At 42.9% G+C, this 25,379-nt stretch overlaps 1 protein-coding gene across 1 annotated transcript in view; it reads right to left on the bottom strand.

Moving 5' to 3' along the window:
• The window catches only part of KPTN (kaptin, actin binding protein), a 424,265-nt gene that overhangs the window by 363,732 nt on the left and 35,154 nt on the right, over window positions 1-25,379 (bottom strand). The window contains exon 2 of the mRNA XM_069644343.1: window positions 17,863-17,945. Coding sequence (XP_069500444.1) covers window positions 17,863-17,945 — 83 coding nt within the window. The remainder of the gene's footprint in view (window positions 1-17,862; window positions 17,946-25,379) is intronic.

The following is a 25,379-nucleotide window of genomic DNA, read 5'->3' as shown; positions in this document are numbered from 1 at the left end:
ACAGTGTTCGCAATAACGGTTCAGTGGCAAATTTAGCAATGTCTATTTAGATAAAAAACAATTTGTAAATGTAAACTGAGTATAAATATTGCATATTCCAAATGGGTGATATATTCTTTATGTGATAAGTCAAATACATAAAATTGTGGAATCCTTGCCTTTTCTCAGTGATTCTGGTCTTTTCAAAGTAACTACAATGCATTTCGGTTTGGAACCATTCTTAATTCCTTGATGATAGTATGGTGAATAAATTGAGAATAACTATCACAATGTAATATTGTGTCTTGTGTCCATACATCTTAAAATATTAGAGTCCACAGTATGTTCATGTTAAAGATTATTCTGAAATGTCTATTATGGAACTGTAATTGTTTAGTGGCTTTGGGCTAAATAAAAGTGATTTTGACATGTAATTGTTTAGGGTATTCTATTGATCCTCAAATGTGGTTGTGATCTAATGATCCTCAAACAAATGTAGGTTGTGATCTAAAGAGGGTTCCTATGTCTTCATGTTTAAAACACCATTGTTGACGACAGAGATCCTTGAATACAATCATTGATCACAAGAAATAATTCATTTCATGGTCAATATTCAAGCAATTTTGTATAATCCTTAATTTACATATGATACGTAGTTCCATTTGTCTAAGATTTTCCTCTCGATTGTCTGCTCTTGGGTCCAACTGTATATGTTGCACTCCTATACATTTGATTTCTTCCTTCTTCTCCCTTTGGTGTTCTCATTGCCAGGGGCATGCAAGGGGTAGTTTGCAATCTTGCGCACCCATTGATGAGGTGTTCTCCATCTATGGTTCTGTGTTCTCCGATTATATATCCCACATTACAAACACATATGTAAGGACACATTTTGTTCTACAGTCGATATGTTTAATAATCAGTTTATCATTGAGGTGACTCGTATTTGCACATTATTCATGGCATGTTTGCACATACTACATGTGCTAAATTTGTAAAATGCCTTCATTGGTTCTTAATCAGAAAGTTGAAGTTGCATGACTTCAGGTTTACTCCTCATAAAGCTGGGACTACTTTTAACCTTCAATGTAGGTTCTACAGTATGGACAATCTAGGGTTTATTAAGAATATGGTTGTCCAGTTCTGAGTCCATTTCTAGGATATAGCAGTGTTTCTGCATAATCTTGTATATGGTTTTACTCTATTCAATGTATTTAGTTATCATCCTGGTCATATCCTTTCCTTTATCTTTGGTGACTGTTTTGGGAGTTAGTAGTTCTGTGCTAGGCCCCTTGCTTTATTGATAATTTGAGTATCCTCTTAGAAAAAAAACAAATACAAGATTAAACTAACTCACATTTTTCCGATTTGTTATAGTTCCTACGGGCTCTTACAAATTCACCTGATTGTATGTATGTTCCTAATAGTGTTGTTCTGATGGTAACTTGCTGCCTGTAGTACCGAAATAGCTTCTGTGGTTTTCCTAAATTTTTTTGTCTGAATTTGATTGTCCCTGATGTAAATAGTGAGCTCCAGTAACGTTATATTCCGGTTATTGTGTTGGCAAGTAACTTCAACTCCAAAAGTGTTGTTATTGACATAGGTGGTGGAGTTGGGTAAATCTGCTTCAGTTTCATGCCATATCCTAAAGATATCATCAAAATATTCTTTATTCGGCATAATGTCATGAAATAACATAAAAATACATGTACAGACAAACAAACCGGTACATAATAAGAACAAAACATTACAAATCACAATGGATGTTAAAAACTCAATAAAAACAACACATTCATAAACTTCAGAATGTGGAGTGAGATCACACTGAAACAACAAACCCAAGGCACGCTATAGCACCATTTAAAACCAAACGCAAACCCTTACACAAGCGACATGATGAACTAGTATAACATTTGTCAACACTTGGAGAGAACTCTCAGCCATTCACATGATATAAAATCAATCTTCTTTGGGGTTATGGAGATGTAAACCCAACCCTACATGAGTTTGTTAAATTTGTAAAGATATAATCGATGTATCTCAGCCACTTGACAATATATTTATTATATGCACTATCACTGAGGGCATGTGTAATCTCAACCTCACAAATAAATAGGTTTGCTAGCGATGGTGTGAAGCAAGTGCCCGTAGTGACCCCTTCAGTTTGAATGAATATTTCATTATTGAAGATGAAAATATTGTTTTCAAATGTAAACGTCAGAAATTCCTTTAGCATTTCTACATGAGAGATAGGATGCTGATTTATCTCTGAAGAAAAAGATCAATTGTCTATAACAACAGATTGTGATCTATGGAAGTATACTGTGAAAAACCAGAGGATGCTTCACAACCTAGTCCCAAGGGATCTTGTATTCAGGTGGCCAGGGAAAGGCCATCGCTTTTGGATCCCGACCCTTGGGGTGGACAAGTGAGGGAAGATCACCTGGGTAGGGGGTCCTTGTGGAGTGGGGAAGAAGCACCTGATCCGAAGAAGAGGAATGAAGCCAGGAAGATAACCTCTAATGACTTGCAATAGCTTTGTCCCTTTAATGATGTCAGGCACGTAATCCTAACCACACACACCTGCCACTTGTTAACACTCCCTATCAGGTAAAAGGTGGCGCGCACAGGGTGAGCAAGGCTGGGTACAAGAAGGAGCAGCTGTTACGGGGCTGATGCAAACCAGGCTATCAACGTTGGATGGCCAAGTGGCTGACCGGCACTTGCGGGGAACGAGAGAGAGCCAGGCGAGAATTCCATACTTTCGGAAAGCCGTAAGCATTCCAAGACTGAAAGCGTTTGAGAAGTAAGTGTGCTCTGAGACCCCCAACCAGCCCATAGAGTCGGGGTTTGCCCAGAAGCACCTTAAGACAAGATAGCAGCACCCGTGAGATGGATGGGGGTGCAGATTAATACTCCAACACCAAATCAATAATGACAACTCGACGGTTTGGCAAAGGGAGTCCGTTTAATGACAAGTACAAAAAACGGGGAGTTATGAATATCAGCAGAATACCAACAAACTTCATCAAAATCAGAACATTTATACTGAAAACTCTTCATCACTGACGTGTAACATTTAAAAGTTGGCGTGCAATTCTATTGGTTCAGGAAAGGTAACTTTAATATAGGTACTAAATCTCTATATGGTAACAGAGTGAGGGGATTGGGTAAACACTGTCAGGTGGGGCATCTAAGCCCTTCCTTCAAAATGGCTACTGCAGATGTCACTAAAAGTACGACGTCCTATAGGTTCTACAAATTATAGGACCCTAGATTACTTGGTCCATTGTGATTGGGTTGGTAGCTGTCAGAATGCACCAAAGTATCAACCGAAAAGGATACAATATTCAAAAGGATACAGGAGGTAGGGTCTTCCGGATCCCTGTTCACCCGACTTGATAGTCGTGAAGTCAACAAAGACCTTCCAAATGATACAACCCTCTGGCTGATAAAACAGGCAGAGCGATGGATCACTGGAAAGGGCGTGGGTAAGGTATAGTAATCCAGCCTAGGACAAATTAAAGTATCATGAATAACTGCTCCAACCTGAGTATGATGAGTTAGATAATGACAGGAATGATCACACTGACCTGTATCTCTGGGTAGAACAATCCAGAAGTCTCTTGATGGATTTGAAATGAAGAACAAAACGACAGGGAAGGGAAAATTAGTAAGGGAGACTTATCCCGGACGGAACGAGGCTCACGCTAGATACGGGTTGAATTCACCACAGGATAGCGTCCAAAGTTCAGTTCAAAGTCACTTCCAATAATCCTTGAAAGGCTTCCTTCCCACTTAGGGATCAATCCTTCTGTTAATTCCACAGATGCAGGAGTTAGAAGAAAATAGTGTTTGAAGACAACGTGCGCGTGTGGATTTACACGCGGGCAGGGTTCGCGCAGCCTTGGCCAGCCGCACTTGAAGACGAAGAGCGCGTGTGGATTTTACACGCGGGCAGGATTCACGCAGCCTGGGCCAGCCGCACTTGAAGACGAAGAGCGCGTGTGGATGTTACACGCGGGCAGGATTTACGCAGCCTTGGCCAGCCGCGTATGAAGACAAAGAGCGCGTGTGGACTTTACACGCGGGCAGGATTCACGCAGCCTGGGCCGGCCGCACTTGAAGACGAAAAGCGCGTGTGGATGTTACACGCGGGCAGGTTTTACGCAGCCTTGGCCAGCCGCGTATGAAGACAAAGAGCGCGTGTGGACTTTACACGCGGGCAGGATTTACGCAGCCTGGGCCGGCCGCACTTGAAGACGAAGAGCGCGTGTGGATGTTACACGGGGGCAGGTTTTACGCAGCCTTGGCCAGCCGCGTATGAAGACAAAGAGCGCGTGTGGATTTTACACGCAGGCAGGATTCACGCAGCCTGGGCCGGCCGCACTTGCAGACGAAGAGCGCGTGTGGAATAGCACGCGAAGGGATAGCTCCAGGAATCAGCGTGTGGCGGAACACACGCTATCGAAGGCCCAAAAGTAGCTGTAGGAATACACCAGGATGTAGATCAGAGGTTCAGCTACACGACGCCAATAGAGACGATCAGAAGCAGCGAGTGAAGTTTCTACGCTGCTTAAATACGTGATACCGTAGTTCACGTGACGAAGCAAAAGTCACGTGAAGTTAGCGACGTGAAAAGTGTAAACGTCGTTTTCCCGGTAACGTATCGAACAGCCTCCATTTGGAGTAGAACGGTCTAGCTGTTCTACGAGCGTAGCGTCCAGCATGCATGACAGTAGCACACAGAATGGTCGGCAGGTGCGGGGTGCCCCTTAGTTCCCCCGGCCTTCCACCAATTATTGTTACATCAATCATTACTTTAGTGGCCATGTGTCAAATATTTCACATCTCCCGTCTGGAAAAGTTCTGATATCTTCATCTGGTCTGCTGCCATGCGTAGGTGTCAACTCTCGCTTCTGCTTGCTCGGCTGGTCACGTGATTCAGACACCGTGAATTTGTCTCTTCTCCACATAATTTGTGTATTTGATTTTGGTTTCACCCACCACCTGCCTTCGTCTTCTTATCTTGACCTTTCAGAGGCAGGATATTCTGTTCTTAGCTTCAATTAATTGTAGCTACTGTTTGTCTATTCCACTGAGATGACCTTGGCTGTCCTAGCACTGGTTGCTTCTGCTAAGTTTCGTTTCTGCCGCTTTATTCTCGATTTTGCTAAATATGAAGCTTTCCTCATGTGGACTTTAGTAACCTTTGGTTAATTCTGCTTCTTCTGCAAAGTGCAAATACATTTATAGAACGTGCTTCTTTTGAGGTAGATTATGTATAGTGGCCCTTGCCGTACTATCTTTCTACTAAGCATAGCAAGCCACGCGGTTTTCTTAGCTTTCTTTCAGTTCCAAGCATATGGACTGGTCGAATATCTTCATCATGCTCATGGCTTAAGCGTCTTCCATTGGACATCGTCCTTTCACTTTAAGTTCACGATATCCCTGGACCATGGCGTTTCGTCTCTTTACATCATTCTCCGGTTGTCATTTCTTCTATATGTGAGTCAGTCCGGGTTCTCTTGTCACCATTCGTCTTCCATTACGACCTTTTTGGTTTCCTCAAGGACTGTACTTCATTTCGTTTCATTTATTGATATGGCTTTCTCGATGGGTACCTTACTGTCCATGGTTTCCTTGGTACTGGTACTTCAATAGGTGCTGTTCTTCTAATAGGCACTGAACAGAGCCCCACTGCGGCTCTCTGCTAGTTTATTTGCTCATCATACGTCACATATTTCGGTGTGAACGTTCCTGGTACTTCAAAATGGACGGTTGGAGTTTGGGATCTCCTCTACACTCCCCCCTCTAGGCAAGATTCATCAACCACTTTCACCTCCTTCTTTGGTTCCTCTGTATTCACCTTTACTTAATTGCCTGGGTCCATTCTTTCATCATCTTCTGTCACTTTGGGGTCCATATCTATATTAATCCTTTCATGCTTCCTGCTGTTCTTATGTGTTCGTCATTGTTCCACGTCATCAGTTGACACTGTGCATTTGGGCTGCAGTTAACCCATCTTCCCACATAATTTCTATGCTCCTTTGGATATAGAAACTTTGTTCCCTCTGGTGCATGAATGTTGGCCTTAACAAAGTCTCTTATTTCTTCGTCAGTCAGGTCTTTGGGCTTCCATCCTGGCTTGACATCAATCATGATCTTCATTCCTATGGCTTTTTTTTTGCAGTTTTCTGGCATGGAGAGATTTTGTAGCTTGATAACACAGAATTCTAGCAATATAATCACTAGCAGGGCTCCTAGGAACTTGAATGCATCTGCCATCCATTGTGGAACCCATGAGAATAGTGACCCAAACCAACTGACGTCTTCTACTTCGTCAGTTTCATCAATCATTTGATTCTGTAGTTTCGTCAGCATACCTATGGCTTCTGTTAAGGTTCCATTTTCTTTGTTGTGAGAAGGTATAAATGTGCAACATGAGTCTGCAATTTTTGCACAAACACCTCCATCCATAGCTGTGATCATGTCAAGTACAGATCTGTTCTGGACTGGAGTCTCATCAGTCGGATTGCCCTCAACTCCTCCTTGATTGAGTTGAATCCATTTATGGTTGTGTTGATGGTCTGCATTAACTCCCATCTGGTTATATGCAACCATTTAGTATTTGCCCCAACTTGGAATCTTGGCACGAAGATTGTCATGAACACTGATGAGGTAAGGCTGAACAGTCTGTGTTCATATGGGATTGCATGAAAAGCTTATTCTGATTTGGCAGAAAAGTAATAATCTCTCTTCGTTCGAGTCAGCAGTTCCACAGACCTCTTCTTCCTCAGGTGAGCATCTGCTTTTGGAAAACTGTCAATGTTCAGGTCACTTTTCGGGATCACTAATGCTGGAACGTGGACATTCACTATTGTGCATATACTTCCCCAGTTTCTCAGCAGTCTGATGTATGCTGTGGATCCACATGCCCAATAATGATCCATTATACCTGTGGTTCCGTCCACCATTCCTGGGGCGTCAAAAACTCATCCACAGTTCTGATTCTCTCCCATCTTTCTTGTGCCATTATTCCTGAAGCAGAATTTTGGGCTTTCTAGTGGCACTATCTGCAAGGGTCCTCCATTGTCTTCGACCCATGTCAGCAGTTTTGCAAGCTTTGTCCACAATGGCACTATGTTTATGGTAGGCTCGTATTGACCTATGACCACCCATGCTTTGCATATCACTACTCCTTTCTCCCATCCGTCTGGTGAAAGCACTATTCCCCAAATCTGAATTTGGCCTCTGTTCTTCCAACTTCAAGCCTCTTCTGGAGTTTTTCCTTGGACATTTAGCTTCTGGTTTGCTTCTCTTCTAATTTCTGCTCCTTTAACTCCAGGCTTCTCGTTATCTGATTACAATGTGTTTTGTTTTTCCATTGTTTCTTGTCTTTATGTCCTGGACATAATCATCTTCATTTGGGTCGGTTGCTTCAGTGAGGAGTCACTACCCATGAACTGGCCTCTGGTTTTGCACATTGCTACGTGTGCAACACAGTGTGCTGTCAAGACATACATTTCTACAGCTACGAAGATCTTGCACTTCCCCATACTGTACGGTAGGAGTGCACAAACAAAACATTCCCCTTCTGAACTCCGTCTTCCAACTTCTTTCATATGCTGGTACCAAATGTTGTTTCCCAAATGTGCTGTGCTGTCCAAGTAATCGTTTAGTTTGCCGTCGTCTCCGTGTATGCTTCTCTTGATTCTTAAAGTTTTCATGTGGTTTGCTACAACTACATCCCTGAATGGCTCCTTCTTTCTGGAGGATTCTCAGGTATCCTGGACCATGGTGAAGGCCGGCTCATCTGTGCCATTTGCGTAGACAAAAGTCTGGACGTTCTTTCCTTGTCCTCTTGTATCTTTTTTCTTCTGGTTATAAAATGCCCATATCCACTCTGACATTGGTCCAGTATATGGCTGTATTGTAGAACTTGTACTTGTCCCTTTCTAGTGTTGTCTCTGGTGGTGTATTCTCCGACTCCTCTTGTCTCTTCAGGAGTTCAGCCTTTCCCATTTGTCTTTTCACTTCACTTGTAGTGGAACTTCTCATAGTAGGCAGTCTTTTCTTCTCCCATGATTTGGATTGTGGTTCTGCAGTTGTTGACACTAGGCCTGATGTGTGTGCATTCAATGTTTGCATGCGTGTGGTTGTCAGTAACCTTTCTACATTCACACTCTGCCGACCCTGTCTCCGGCTTTTTGATTTGTTACAATTGTGTGCATGTCATTGCTAATCACATCCATCTCAAGTTCACTCCCTCCATTATGATATCTTCTGGGGACTGGAATGACTATGTAAGGTCTGGATGCCTTTGTGGGCTTCATGTGTGCACCATTAGGAGGGTGCACTGGGATTGGGACGCTTTGTACACCAATATAAAATGCAGTTCTGATCGTCCGTGACAGTAAACCAATGATGAATATAATACATAAATACATTATACTCCTGTAGGTCAATCGGCAGCATTTACTCCCAGAAAAGTACAGACATGTTTCCTCCTGCGGGAGGACGAGATTGCTGCTCTGGATCCCCATCGATCATCCGTTGAAGAGATGCTAACTTTTAATACAACTTCTAACCAATGTTATCTCTGGATTCTGTTTGTGAGTTGCAGGTACTAAACAATGGTCCCCCTTTGTCTGAACAATGAATTGTCTATTATTTCTGGATACAGTTCTCTTGCTAGGCTATGGGAAGTGTTGAAAATCAAGCAATAATTCAGAATGTCTCTTTACTGTGCATGTTCAAAATATATAAGTTCCCAATCTACGCCTCTGATCTGCTTCATTCCCGAAGACATGTTGTGTCTTTGTCAATATAAAAATAAGAAATGAAATCTCTGGCACTGCTCTCTCGATCTGTCCCTCGGCGGAAAGTTTAAAATCTTCTCAGATAGTTCTGTTGATGGTTAGAAAGTTCCACTTGCATCATGATACCATGCAAGAGCATGCTCATCTGTGTAGAATTAACTGGATGTCTGATGAATGTGAAAACGTCAACATCTACAGGTCTCCCCATAAGCTCTGGAAAGTCGTGGATTAGGCGAAAGAAGACATTACTCGCCAACCTGCTGTCTTCTGGTGACAGGGACATTTGTCCTGTCTTGCTGAAGTTTGGGACTGTTGGCTTCCACTCTCTGAACAGTTTCTGCAATTTCGGTGTGCGTGAAGAGCAACTTGGATTACAATACCGTTTAGGATTATGCTTAGACGTTCTGTGTTTGCTGGATCCCGAAGAAATGTCAAGAAGCCTGTAGTTCTTCCGACAAGATCTGGACAGTCTTCAATTAGGCGAAAGAACAGTACATTAATAAGCCTATTCGCTTCTTCCTCCACTTGGGACATTTGGTTTTTCCTCGCTGTATTCTGCAAGTAGGAGGAATTGCTCAGCAATTACAGTAAGCAGCCTCCTTATAGTCTTTTTGTTTTCAGGATCTTAAAGAAAGTCAGTGATACTGGTGAGCCTCCCCACCACGGATACGATCTCAGCACTAGATCGAAATAGGTCACCACATCTTTGGTGACGTCGCTACTGTGGGACACCATAAGTGATTCCGAACAAAGTCTCTGTGTCAAAAGAGTATGGGTATTGCATTTTCTTCCAATTTATGTGTCCCCGATCAAAATTTGGCATATTCTTTTCTAGTCAAGGCCTGAGTGTGCCTCAGTCCAAAGTTCAAAGTCAACAGACTATGTTGTGGCTTATGAAAGCAATTTTCTTCTTCACCCTGCAACTCAGAAGGGAACTCGGCTTCAACAATATTATTTATCGGCCTCAGATCTTGAATTACCCTCCAAGACCCTCCCTTTAGGGTAAACTGCAGTATTGCATGATGACTCTGACATCACTAAGATGCCCTGCTCCATCATAGCCAAAATTGTCTTCAAAATTCCTTCATCGGCCTCCCTAGACATGGGATATTGTTGTGCTTTTGGAAGAATTGCTCCTGGCTTCAGTTTAATGTTCACGTCTCCGACCCCTTTCAGTAAGCCTACATCATAGGGGCCTGTGGTCCACACTGAGACAGACACCTGACCTGGACCATGCCTTCTTCGAAATATTCAGGACTGTTCTGTGCCAACATCATTATCTGAGGCACTTCCCTTTTGATAATTTGCACCCAAAAAGTGAGGTTTACCTCAACTGCTGTTTCTTCCTTGTCTGCTTGCTCATCAAACAGATCGTCATCAGCGACGTTGGTCAATCTGTATCCTTCTTCAATGGCGATTACTGTGCACCATTGGCGGCCTTCATCATTCATTACAACTATCAATCAAAGCCATTTTCCCCTTGTATTGCAGCTGTGTGCATCACCAAGGGAAATACTTGTCCCTTCTCCTCGTGCATAGGTATTCTTGGCCTAAATAGAAATTAATCTGGGGTCCTCATGGCTTTCTCGGCAGGGCTGCCAGGCCTTGCTGAGAAAGCCATTAGCACACGTATTCCATACGCGAATATTTCTGGCTCTAATGGTATAGCCCTCATAGCTGTGTGTCCTGCGTATGCTCCAATTATTTCGCATACGTTTAAATAGTGCATTCCTGGAGTTGAACATACTATGCCCTCCTCTGTGAACGAGATTGCCATATTTAACTTTGTCATTAGATCTCTACCCAAAATGTTTACTGAGGTTTGTCGCGAATAGAACAAAGGTACATTCATATCACATTCTCCTATAGAGACGGTAAGTATGTTTGCAAAAGGAACACGACTTGTAGCTCCTGTGAAACAAGTATTTATAGCATCGTCGGACAAGGAAAATTTGCCTTCACGTATACACGAACGTGTTGCACCTGTGTCAACTAGGAAGGAATATTCTTTATCCCCTACAACGACATCCACCCTTGGTTCCTGGTGAGGGTCTGGTGTCAATGATAGGATAGAACACATCAGGGTTCCCAGTGAGCTGTCCTAGTCCATATATAATTTTGCCCCACCTTGTGCGAATGGACTTCCCCCAATCACCAGTGCTACTCCTCATTCCAGGGTTCGCAGCCTGTCCTGCACTTACTGTTTGTGACAGTTGCATAGGTGACTGTTGATACTGTCCTTGTGGAAAAGTCATCTAATCCGGAGGTTGCGAGATTTGCTCTGCTCCTGGCATTTGCTGTTGCACTGTGATTCTGTGCAACTCCATTTTCCCACAGGTGGATTCACCAAACCTTCTCCTGTTCCTTGGCCGTTTTGCATCATGCCTTGACTTCTGCATGAGCGTGCCAGATATCCTGTCATCCCACACAACCAACATAATGGCAGTGGTCTGATCATTTGCCCATTTGACATATCTCGGTTGCCATTTTGCATATTTTGAAAACCTCCTTGATTACTCTGAAAACCTCCCCGATTACTGTGCCATCCTCTCCCTCTAAATCCTCTTCCCCTGGGGTAAAACCCAGTATTGCCCCGATTATTCAGCTGTGGATTATTGGCTTGTTGCATGTTTGATCCGTCTGTGCTAGTTATCATTGCTCCTTCAAGGGCATATTTTGACAATTTCTTCTGCCCTAATTTTGCCTTTTCACCCTTCCATGCAGCTTCTTTTTTGCAGCAGCCTGCAATAATGTGCAATGGTCAGCTGTATTTCCGACCACGGGTTTGGCCTCGATTCTTACCAATTTCTTGAGCTGTTTCTGTAATGGCTATGGCAGCCCTTGGCACAATGTATGGCAGAACACAGGTATAGATTTCCCGCAAGATTACCCGAGTCTCGAGTACCCACGCGTCTTGGAAAATTCTGAATGTAAATCAAGGGGTCTTCCGACTCCTTCATTTTCCGAGTCATGATAGCTCCCATGTCAGAGGTATCTGGATATAGCAATCTTAACGCTTTCCATACCGCGGCGTCGGTCTGACTGTGTGGCTGACTCCGATGCCCTCGGTGCAGACCCACTAGAATCTAACCATCATATCCCTTTCTCTTCTGGGAACCGCTTTTGGCGTCTCCTTTCTTCCTCTCTTGCGGTGTGAGACATTGGGCCTCATTATGAGGTGGGCGGTAAGGGATTACCGGCACAGGTAAGGGCACCGGTGTCGGTAGTCCCTTACCACCCTACGACGAGTTCCCTTTGTGGGTCCTTCCATAACGCCTGTTTTTTTGAGGCGTTAAGGATGGGACCTGCAAAGGGACTCTAGAGCCAATAACGGTACCGCAATTTGCGGTACCATTATTAGCGCCTTCCCCATTCCCATTGAGCCCTATGGGGGCTCAAATGGGAATGGGGAATGGCCCTGGTGAATTACCGGTCCTGCCAACCTTGGAATGGACCGGTAATTGCTCCATTCACCAGGGCGGAGTCGGAATGAGTTTGGAGGCAGTCATGGTGCTAAAAGCGACATGGCTACCTCCAACCTCGTAATGAGGCCCATTGTCTGCCCCCAACTCGTGCAACTTATTGCGTCCTCCTTGTTCCTACTTATTTCCAACCTATCTAGGGACAGTTCCCTATTCCCACTACTTCGGGAGACGTCCTCAGTATCATAAAGCTAAGTGCTTTCCAGGCGCTCGTCTTCTCCCTCCCCTTGGGGTACTTGCTCTAGCCCCATTTCATCATATATTCTATCAATCGTCTCTCTGATGCTTCTGGTGTTGAAGTCATCCTCGATATTAGCCCTAGATGTGCCTGGTACTGAATCATACTCAGGACAGAATTCTTCAGTGTCTTCCCAGTCTACTACTGGCTCAGGTTTTTTAACCTCGCTTTCCAGATATTCGAGATCGCGTGCTCTCTGTCTTCGCTTACGTTCTACATCGTCATCGAATTCTCTGCGCTTCCTAGCTTCTTCTCCGACCCCATCTTCTTCCTCTTTCTTTGCGTCTCTACATTCATTTGCCCTTCGGATTTCCCCATCCCTTCGTCTCCTTATTCTTTCCTCTTGTATCCTTGGTTCTTCCTCTATCCTTCGCTGCTCCTGTCTGTCTTGATCATTGGCTACTCTCCGTTTACGATCGAGTTGCCTTTCTTGATCTTCAGGCTATAACTGTTCTCGTCTCTGTCTATCTTTTTTCCTTATTCTTTCATCTCTTAATCCTTTTTCCTTCTCCTTTCTCTGTACATCATCTACTTTCTCTTTTTGTTTCGCGTCATCAATGCCTTTGCCATCGAGTTTCAATAAAATCTGACCTCCCATCCATTCGTTTTGTGTGAGTGCTGTCTCATCAGTTCTATCCTCATTCCCTTTCCATCTTTTGCATTCTTTCTCCATCTCGACAGATGTACTTGCTTGTGTCTGGTCTTTTCTCTCGTTCTCGCGTCTCTCCTTGTCCCTCGGAACTAATTACACCTTCGGTCTCCCTCGGTCGGGCTCGTGCTGTTACCTAATGTCAAAGACTTTCGAATGTGCATGGCTTTTTCTTTAGACTACCGCAGGACCACTTCGACTTTCCAACTTGAAACTCACACTTCTATATCATTTGCCCCAGTGCTTCCTGGTCTGGGTAGTTCACTGTATTATGCGCCAAAGTCGCTCACTTTCCTCAGTTGGATCTCTCCTATGGAACAGCCTCCCACCTCCCTCTGCATCTTGAGCAGGACCTTCTTAAGTTCCAAAAGCACCTCAAGACTTTCCTCTTTTCCTCTTTCTTCCCTTCTTCCCTCCTCTGATAATCCCACGGTTGTTGTGATTGCCGTCTTGGGCCCTTATGCATCCATGGGCCCCCTGACCACTCACCCCCAATCAATCTCCCCAGCTTCAGTCTACCTTCAGCACTTGCCTCGGCACACGCTCTGCACTGGAGACACACACACTTTCCACCCAAAGCGGCTCCCGCCGCATAGCACTTGACTTACTTTGCACTTCATCTGTGTCTCACCGTTGAACACGGACATCACAGCACCTAACCCAATGCTCTCTTCCTTGCTGCACTTGCACATTCTGAATACTCACAAGGCATAGTAGGTTCAGCCGTCCCATCCCACACTGAATTTTGTGTATGCATAATTGTACTGCAATTACAAAGTACATGTTCCCTCCCTGTTGCCCTGTGGGACTTTGAAACAGAATTCACTTGCTGTAGAAGCACCTAACAAGCAAACAATAAACTAAACCTTTTTACTCTCCCCTTTTCTGTGTGTCAATTTCATTCACCTCGCTTTCGCAGTTCATTTGACTTTGTCACTACAAACCTTTCACAGAGACCTTCGAGTGGGTGACTTCCTTTCACCGGACCACTCAGTTATTCAGTATCACTGAGTTTACAGCTCTCGTTACTTTAAGTTTCATTTGCAGGCCTGCCTTTCTTCGCCTCTCATTCACATGCTTGCAGCCTTCAATTGTGCGAAAATATGTTGCTACTTCAACCTTTCTTTAGTACACACCGGTCTCCCCCGTCTCTTACCAACTCACCGGCTCTGTGCGTTTCTTTTCTGTTCTGTGCTGCTTTGATTCTCAAATCAAGGTTAGTACCACAGGCTTGACCTCGTCTCCTCAACTGTGCTGTTCACCCGGGAGGGTCACTGGCGCACTTGAAACACAATGCAGCTTTCGGCCTTCTCCACGTGCCTTTCGCGGCTTTTTGGAGGCAACAACTTCCTGCAGGGAACAACTGGGATTCTCCACCTGTGGTTCTCGTCCCTCGGTCCGTTGCTTTGCTCCAGTAGGTTTACCTTTGCCCGGCAGTTCTGCTCTTACTCATGTTCCACCTTGCTCGGAGTGTGTTTCTACGTTCGCCTTTTATCGGTGTGAGGAGAGCCCGATTAGTATCAGATGCATGCACTTAAAATCAAGTGCCTGACTCGATTAGTGGTACATATCCAATGCGATGTGTAAGAGTTAGCATTATTACTCAGTCGCCCTCAGCCCAGTGTTTGTGAGGAAATGGCAGTGTGGGGAGTTAGGACATTGGAGAATCCTATGAAATAGGGAATTATAGGTACGGGAAAGAGAGGAATACTGCGTCTCACCACTGGCTGCCTCACCCCCCCCCCCCCACTCCCTGAAGATCCCCCACCCAGGTGATCCTCCCGCACTGGTGCACCCTCAGGGTCTGGATCCAAAGGTGATGGCTGTGCCCTGGCCACGAGAGAGAGTGAGAGTGAGAGTGAGAGTGAGAGTGAGAGAGAGAGAAAATAAGATCCATCCCCAGGGACTAGCAGGTGAGACACCCTTTGGTTTCTCACATAACCCTAACATAAAGGAGAGACAAAGCTATCAAAACTGGTCTATGGCCCATCAGCACCTACTCCTCCAGCGGGATGGGGAAAGGAAATGATGCTGGCCATTAAGGCAGGAAAGTCAGAGGCTAATTTCTGGGCCACTATCAATGCACTAGAGGCAAATAGGGAGTCTGCCCATATAAATCTCATACCAGAAGATGTGTGGGTGTGACATTTCCAGGATCTGTATGGAGAGTGTGTGATTTTGACCAGACCACACCCAAAAATGACATAGCATGGAGCCTACAATTTACTTTGAAGATATGGTGTCCCTTATTAGGGGGGCAATCAGATCTAGGGCAAAACGGGGCCCAATCAACGCGCTAATACAGTATTAAAGCAGGCTACGGAAATGTGGACGTCTATCTTATATGTCCTTTTCAGGGATATAATTGGTCTGCAGCGGACTCCTTTGTCCCGGAAAAACACTGGAAAAGGTAATAGATTAACGCTTGATAATTACAGGCCAATAACGCTCATCGACATGGATAATAAGATATTAGCAGCCATAATACGGGAAAAGATGAAGCAGTGGGCAAGTGATGTTAAATATGGCTCAAACTGGTTTTCAGCGAAACGTAAGGATGGATTGCAATGGCTTTCCTATGCATTGTTTAGAGATAAAGGTGTGGGGCAAAAGCTCTCCACCAATGTATATGGCCTCACTGGATCTCTCCACTACCTTTACCTCAGTGGATCAGAATTTATTATGGGCAAAATTATACAGTTGGGATATACCCATTGGTCTCCTCAAAATGTGTATTCATCTCCATACAAGGAATATGATCCAGGTGAAGTTAAATAATCAGAGGGTGATGTTGAGTGCTATTAATACGTTATCAGGATCACGTCAAGGGTACATGTTGGCACCCTGCTTATTTAATTTGTATTTAGAGACATTGGTGTTGCCTTGGGCAAGGATTACCCTGAAAGTGGGCGGGATAAAGATACCTGTGCTAGCGTACGCTGATGATTTTCTTCTCTTTGTGGTTCAACATTTTTATTTTCACAGCAACAAATAAGAACAAAACATTTCTTTATCTATTAACCACAAGCATAGCCAACCAAAGCAAAACACGTTAAACAGTTCATCATAAACTAAGTCCAAATATCAAATGTAAGAGAAAGAAAAGAGGTGTATGAAATGGAGAGAAGAAGAAAAGGAAGAAAGGAAAAAGAAAGATGGGCACTCCTCGGTCTGAACACAGCACACACGCTATCCATCTGGGAGGGTGAGAGGATAGCTCAGGAGCAACGTGTTTGTCTTGGAAGCAAGACAACGCCTAGCAGCAGGTTCGAATCCCAGGCTCGTGCCATGCTTAGAAACCAGTCCCGGTATTAAGTGTGTTATAAAAGAACAATTATAAGTTATAAGTCTCAATATATATAAATATATATAGAGTTAAAAGCCCATTTCTATTAGAAAAAGTGACTCACTATATTCCCCATGCATTCCCGCAACTCCCACTTACTTAAATTGCTTCACTTTCCATCATTTAAAAAAGGAAAAGATCAAGAGGGTTCTTATTTTCTGAACTGGCATGACAAGCTCTGGATACTCTTTGCTGCGAGTCTTTGCCTCATAGCCATCAGCCCCGCAAAGCCTGGTTATGTCCATTTCTCTTATTAGTGAAGCACAATACCAAGAAATCCACTGTGCTAATATATATATATATATATATATATATATATATATATAGCTATGAGGAGAAAAGTGTTGTGCCAGTTAATTAATTTCACCAAGTTGCATAGAGAGAGATCAGACATACTCGATGCTAAAGTAGTTTAAGCGCCATATTGACATGCGCTGCTTTCGGCAATTTATAAATGCCACGCTTTGATGGAAGGAAAAGAACGAATTGATGCAAAGAGCTGTTGTACCCAATGCACTTATCAGTGGGGGAGAGAGTAAAGAGAAAATGTGCTTTTGCAAAGTAACTAGTCAATCTCTGTTCAACTGAACTAAGAACACGGGCATACTACTGGTCACAGTAAAGGGTTTTTAATATGAGATAAATGAACAATTGTGGCCAATCTTCACAACAAAGGCAGGCTCTGAAAATTAATGGTTTGTCCTTGGGGGATACACACACACATAAGCTCCAAGGTAATGGATAACACACTTATGAGACAACCACACCGACCCAAACGTTTAGAAGGATGAATCATTATGTGGAAAAGACAACTACTTCACCTATCGCATGTTAGATGGCATCACATCACCCAGCGAAGCCACAACCAATCCAGCTGCCAACATTAGACTAACCCCATGCTGCTGAACAGTGTCAACCAATACTGCACTCGCCTGAGGAACAGGCTGCTCCTCACAGAACATTAAATAGGCCTACACAATGTGATATAACCAAGCTTTTGTTGGAGCAAAGGGCTCTAAAAGAAAGGCCTGGATCAATGTCGTGATGGAAGTGGTATCAGTACGAATAAACTGAAGCAGGGGAATAGAGAAAAACAACTCACAGATGTGCCATTTATACTAACAATTATCGTTGTGTATGGTCCGAATCAAAATACATGTGAAGGACAGTCTTAAGCAGACATAAGTGAGCAAGTGATTGTTCAACTTAGATAGCATCTTTGCAAACCAAATCGCCTTCGGGCACATAACTTCTGAGTGGTGATGTACAGGTCCAAGGGCTTTAAATACAATGACACATTCCACACAACTTTCCATCACCCGCAAACAATACGAAGATGGCCCACTTACCTTAATGAAGGTAATCCCCACCACCAGGCCTCTCTTGGGAGGGGACTTGTTGAAATTGTCAATCGATACGATTTCAGCATCCACTGAAAGACAAAATTATGCCCTGTTACTTTATTGTCCATTAGGATGTGCTCCCTCAGTGTTTCCCAGAAAATCATGTGCGGGACATAAGGGGTCCCAACCAGAAACAAAGACGGCATTCTGTGTGGCCTGCTCAGCTCTGTTATAGACAAAGAATAGTACACAATGGGCCTCATCACTAGTTGGGCGCTAACCCCGGCGGTATTACCGTCAGGGTTATAAGCCCTACCGCCAAACCCTCCGGCACTAGTAGCACCGGATCACAGGTTTGGCGGACCGGTAAGTCCCCATTCCCCTTTGGGCCCATTCGGGAATTTCCCATTCCCCATTGGGCCCAATGAGGAATGCTCGGCGCTGTGTTTTGGTGGACCCCTTAAATGGGGCGGTAATTGCGTTACCACCGCATTTAAGGGTTACCGCCAAACTCGTGATGAGGCCCAATGTCTAGGATCAACTCTGTGTACAAAGCTATAAAAATACAGAAACTGAATACAAATATTTGTTTACAAAATGTCAATTTAGCCATATCTAAATATTATTATGTGCCCCATCAGGCAAAGACTTTCAATGAGATTTAGCAAATTACCAAGAATGACTGTATCCCGTAGATCCAGTAGACATCCACTCTATACATAAAGGATAGCAGAGCCTTGCTTCATTTGATGGGAGTCTGCCAAGCATTAGGGGATGGAAAACTACTATATCCGTGGGGTACCTACAACACATTTTACTCCCACGAGTGGTGTACTGAACATGCGAATAAAGGCGTGGGACAATGGGATGAATTCCTCTTGGATTTCCTGTACTATAGTGTACGAACTACAATGGCATTCTGGATGTAGTGTCTAATAACTCCACAGTGGATGATATGAGTTCAGTGGCATTCTGGTTGTTAATTTGTTAAATGGTGAGGAGGATTTTATGATGAAATGCATTTCATCCTAACAAATAAAATGATTATTTCCATGTGTGTGTTCAGTGCTAAATAGATTATATATTTGTATAAACTATTGTATCCCATCTTGAGTTATCAAGAGGCTAGTAGAATTATTTGTGGCGTTAGCTTCCTTGGCATTAAAATACATTAACTATTACTCCAAGGAAGGGCTCCAGGTGAGCTTCTGTTATGGGAGTAAAATATGCCCTAGTTTTTTCAATATGGAAGTAACATTATTTTTTGGGAATAAAAAAGTAGTTCATATTCCCAATTAGGGTAATTATTAGGGGAGTAAAGTTATTTAAATCTATAACAGTTTTTTTTTTTAATCCATAATTTTTTGCACCTAGTAATTGATGCTAATTAAAATGTAATTTTCTGGTTGGACAGTACTACTGTTAGAGCTGTTCTTTGTGGTACTGCTCTGCAAGTGCGACTGATCAAAACGTATGTTACCTATTTTTTCCCTTCGGAATAATTTTGACTCCCTACTCTTTTGTTGAGAGATTTTCCCTCACAAACGGCAACCAATGTGAAAGTTACTAAAAGGTCAGCCTCTTAACCAATTTTAACTCCAGGGCTGCCTCACTCACTGTATTATACCACCATGGATGCTGTTTACATTGCCTTTTGCCACAGAGTTAATTAATTCACAGCCTTTTGACCCAGTGGTGCTACCTCATGTAAAATCAACAGGGCTATGTGCTCTCTGCATCTAGCCCTCCAAGGCTGCTCTCTCCTCTTGCTATAACCTCGCTGCTGCTCTCATCACCTCCATTACTGGGTTGCCTCTTACAACAGCAGAGTGTCATTCTCAACTCTGGCAGCCTTTGACCAGTCCTCCCTCATTGGCACCTCTCACAGGCATAATGCTGCCTCCTTTTCTGTAATCCCAGAGCAGCCTTCCTCACTGTGCAAAGCTCCAAGCCAGCCCTTCTAACTTCATGTCATTACGATAAACTTTGCTTACCTCCAATAGTCATGGAACCTCCCATCATCTCCTGTAACTCCTAGGTTGCTCCCCACCACATCCAACCCAAGTATTCCAAAGACCCAGTAGCAGTCAGCCACACCTTCTTTAGCAAGCAGGCAGACCTACTCAACACTGCCATCGTCAGTGTGTATTACCTTCAGTTCTGTTCCTCATCTACTTTCTTCACTGCTTCTTGTCTATAGGGAACAACACTGTTTATGTACAACCACAGCTCTGCTAGTGTTGATCAACCCCCACTACTTTCACAGCCGTTTCCTTGGTGCCAGAGCAAAATTCAAACATGTTCTCCGGATTCATCATTGTGGTGTGCGTTTTGGGTAACCTATAAATGTATGAGCAATATCGCAGTATAGCTCAATAGGGCAATCTCTATCTAGTCATTGACCCTATCCGCTCAAGGGTTCCTGAAGCAAAGATCACTGAGAACGTAAAGCAGAGAGTTATCTTTTCTTGAATTGATGATGCAGGGTTTGAAACAGATTGAATTTACTAGAGCCAAAAAAAAAAATATGGAATTTTGCTTGGCTTTCAATCAGCTCTAATGTGACATCTTGATGATCTATAAGGCATACCCCTATGAAGCATCATTCTCCTATCTCCTAATCACCCTTTCGAACTACCACTGTATTTTCCTGTAAATAGCATACATTTATTCACTTCAAGTAGAAGTCTGCAAAGCGGACAAACCATTATCTACTACTAGTGAACAAAAGACCAACCCATGTGGAGTAATCTCAGAGGCTGCCGTTGTAAACCGGCAAATTAATGAGGACCTAAAGTAGTTGTCGCATAAACCCTTTTGCAGCACTAAGGGTTTGGCTGAGACAGATGGACTTGAGTGAAGGTCCCATGGTACTAAATCATGGTACTATTCCATCCTTACTTAGAGAAGTACCAGACTTGTATTTGTTTTCAACGCAGGACATCGACCAACATCGACCGCATACATTTCCCCTATGATAAAGTAAAGCACATAGTAGAAATCGTTCTTAAATCCAAGATGGGTGCTAATGCAGTGTTGTCCTCCTTGCCTGATCTCAAAAACTCGGGATTAGAGGCTTCAGATTACTGCCCCAAGGGTGAGAAAAACAATGGGAAGGATAACGATGAAAATTCATCCACCTAAATGGAATATATGGAGTCCAAAAAGTCTATTGTGCAAAATGGTGTAAACCGAGGAAGACTTCTAGAGATGGCAGCAAGAATAATAATTCCAAAATATGGTCACTGCTGCAAGGTATTCTAACAGATGCTTTTCAAATATTGAATGAGTGTGCTGGCTTGCTTTAGTTGAGGTGAAGTTGAGGCTAATTAGTTGGAACACAAGTGGCCCCACCTCCTTTAGGGATACACAGACTAGTAGTTTCATTTTTTTTGGCCACGATCTGGTGCTTTTTCAGGAAACCTGGCTAATAGAAAGTATTATGCTAGATAGGTTTACTTTTTTTGAACAACTGGCTGTCCACTCGATTGGGGGTAGACCCTCGGGTGGCCTGACAATAGCGATCCCCAACTCCTTGGGGTTTAAGGCTGAGACCATTGGTGCCTATGCCCCAGGTATATTGGCAGTTAGGATCGGTCTGAAAGATAGAAGTTTAAATAACAGTTTCGTTGTAATCAATCTGAACTGAAATTCGGTCAATACGGAATTGACCATATTCTTGGAGGATATGGCCACCTTGCTTACTGGTGTTAATGTCAGGTTTCCGGATGATTGTTTGCTGCTAGCCAGTGACTTAAGCTCCCACTGTATCCCCATTGTTAATACTGTGAGGGAGACCTCCATGGGGAGCCTCAATGAGGAGAGATGGAATCGATTCTTTCAAGATTGTAATCTGCAGATTCTAAATGGGAATGCAGAGGTTGGGGCGGGCAAGATGGACTAATGGCAAGCCTAGGTCAATTATTGACTACCTGGTGGTTTCTGCAGACTTATTCTATCGGTACGAAAGGCTAAGCACTAGTAACCATTGTTCAATACAGGCCACTTTCGCAATTGGAAAACAGAAACCTAAAAATAAATTTCCCCATAAAATCGTGTCAAACACATGGGAATCGTGTTGCTTTACCCAATAAGAAGAAACTCCAAATGGGAAACAGGACGAGGTTATATATATGCTGAGGCTGAAGTCAATCTGCATAGTTTGGCTATGCCATGGACTTTTGTGGAAATTAGACTCTCCAAAAGTTGGGCTCCGGTCTAGATCGGAGCCACAATGGCACAAATTTGATGAGACCAATCTGAGGAAGAATATTTTAGACTCAAACATCAAGGCCATACAGACTGGGACCCTCACCAAAAAAGAGGGAACTGTATAACGAGTATCGTAACTGGTCCCGAGGCCAGAGATTCAGCCGTAGCCTGAGGGACAGGCAGTTGATGCTTGAGGCAGTTACTGCCAGTAATGCAAGACATGTTTGGGCCCTTAAAGCTAACCAGACTAAGCCATAAGGTGATGTGCAATCGAATGTTGTTTCTGAAAATAATGTTGCAGCACTTTAGAAAAGAATTTAAATAACGAGATGCAAATTATAGGATATGACCCAAAGAGGTCAGTTATAGAGACCATATAGGGTTTGATTAATCTTGCCTCAAGGTACAGATCGGCCAGACTGAATGGCTTAACCAACATGACCCTCAAGGATGATACAGCAGTGCACAAGAAAAGTCCAGAAATGTCCAGAGTCATGGAGTTGGACAGTTATTGTTCCTATCTATAAGAGGGGCGATAGGGCTGATCCAGCCAACTATCGCCCTTGTAGATGCAGAGAGAAACAGATCTTCTTGTATCATTCTGAAGGAGCTAGACGATTGGGCTGAATCTGAGGGTATTCTATCTAATCTTCAGATTGGGTTTCGAAAGGGTCTTTCGACTTCTTTAAATGGATTAACTAAGAGCATTATCTATGACAAAACTGGGAAGAAAAATTAGAGTATTAAACATGGATTGATCTATCTAGGGCGTTCAACACAGTCAATAGGACCAGACTGTGGCAAAAATTGGGGATTACCACATGGATTGCTGGCAATATTCATAAGCATGCATGAACGTACAAACATACAAATTAGGCTTGCCTTGCAAGGAAATTGGTCTACACGGATCCTTACTAATAAGAGGAGTGAGGCAGGGATGCAAGTTGGCTCCTTGCCTCTTTAATCCCTATTTGGCGGATTTGGCCGAACATCTATCCCCTTTCTCTCTAGCTAGTCATAGAATTAGAACATCAAAAATCAATTGTATGGCCTATGCAGATGATACCGTTTCATTAGACTATACGCCAGTATGTCTCCAACATATGATCTCTGCCCTAGATAAATATGCATGCCTAAATGACTTCGTGGTAAACCCCTCACAAACAAACATCATGGTCTTCTGAAATCCGATGAAAAAATCCCTAGATTTTCCTGGAAGTTGGGTACACTTCAACTTCCTGTGACCAAAAAAAGTATCTGGGTTTCACGTTAAGAGCCTCCCCTTCACTAAAAGAACTGGAGGTAGAACTGGAAAGTAAAACATTGCAGTTGATATGCCAAATGATGAAGATCTTAAGCAAATACTGTCGATTCACATTATTGTCCCTAATTAAGTTCTACAAGGGAAAAGCTATATCATTTATGTTATACAGAATGGAAACAAACCCCTTTGCCCGCAAAATGAATTGGATTGACTAGAGGGGTGCCTATGGAGGAATGTTCTGTGCCTCCCAATTGCTCGTCTATGCTATGAGCTTGGCTTGCAGTCACTGTACGCTTATTTAAATTGGAAGACACTTGTCACTTTACAGATCTGTTGTGTCCCAAGGAAGAACTCACTATATGAGGACATAAAAGATATCTTAGATCATGGGAGTTGTGAATATCTGACTATTTTGAAACAGTATGCATGTAAGATCTTGACAATATGTCAAGAGACAGAAAACAAATTGATTAACAATCCATCTGAACAAGGGTGGCATTCTCAGAAATTAAATTTTTTAAATCTTTCCAGATTGGTGACAAACCTTGAGGTTTTGTTTTATCTTATATACGAAGGTTCGCATACCATAGATGGAGATCGGAATTCATGAGATTTCAGCTAAATTTAGTTCTTACTAATGAAGTTCATAGAATTCGAAAGAAATTGGGACTGCATGATGGGTAATGTGACCTATATGGGGATGGGGTACCCCAAGATTTAAAGCACATGCTAATTGATTGTAAATCTACCCTTTCCTTAAGAAGTAGATTTTTAGGCGTGTTGTGCACTATGAGGAATGATTAAACATGGAGGAATTTTGGTTAAGACTATCTGCAGGGACAGAAACCTTCCCATCATTGGAACTTCTTAGAGTGTTAAATGAATTGCTAAAGCTATAATTGATTTTGATAATAATTTGATTAGCATTTTGAGTTGTATTTTTAATGTGTGCGCTGGTTGCTGCTTTTATAAAAAAAAAAAAAAGAATGTAAATATTTTTATTCTAGAACATTACATTTTTTTTCTCCCTCTGTTTTGTATCTGGTTTCTTAGCGTTTGATTACTTTCTTTTGGTATATGCTGTGATTGTGTATTCATTTGGTCTGTATATTTGTGAAAATTTGTTTTATTGACTACTTTTTTTTTTTTAATTAAACAAAGAAAACTGAACCCGTTCATGTACTAATGTTTCTACTTCCTCAACTGGTCCATCTGACATTAAATGACTTAACCCGATCAGTGGGAATGTGCCGTTATGTAAGCTATGATTGTTAAGTGTTGCAATAGAAGGAAAACAAATGGCGAATGCTGTTAATTTAAGAAATTCCTCATGCTCGAAATGTGGCTGTATGTCCCGATAACAAAAAAAAGGTGAGCAGTTTACATAAAAACCAACACATCCTAATCCAGCAAACAAACAAAAACCTTCCCTGTGTGTTTTCTTCATGTGCTTTGTTTTTAGATTTATTTGTACCAATCCCATTCAAACTCTCCAACTTCCCCCATCAATCATTGCTCTCGCAGCAGTATGGCATTCAATTTCAATGGCTATGGCAATGGACCCCGTCAATACCTCGGCTTTGCCAATGGGCTTCAACGCTGTTCTACAACACTATGGGTCTCAGATCATGCCATCTCTTTTGCAGACCCCTCTCACTTGGTCATGCCCAAAGCATGGACATTTTAAGTATCATCTTCCATATGCAGTGTTAACATTTAAAAGTAGCTTTGCATGCATTTGCACTAAATAACTATAGCTTTTGTCTGGATACCGCTGGCAAAAAACACTTCTCTCTCTGAGAACTTGCTTTTTCTCATATTCACTATCATTTTAAAATCCAACACCAATGCGTGGAACAAGTTACACGACAACCCTGGTGCAGGAAATCTGTCCACAACACTCCAACAGAAGAGTCCAAAAAAGTACAACCACCAATCAAACGTCACAGGGCTGTCCGGTAAAGCTGGTCTATACTGCAAGATGTAGTTTCCACACAAATATGTGGAAATGGCACTGCCACAATATGTCTAATTACCTAACAGTTAC

Source organism: Ambystoma mexicanum, chromosome 2p (assembly GCF_040938575.1).
Source record: "Ambystoma mexicanum isolate Mex_15411 chromosome 2p, UKY_AmexF1_1, whole genome shotgun sequence".
NCBI classification, from domain to species: Eukaryota; Metazoa; Chordata; class Amphibia; order Caudata; family Ambystomatidae; genus Ambystoma; species Ambystoma mexicanum.
This window is presented reverse-complemented; position numbering and strand designations above follow the sequence as displayed.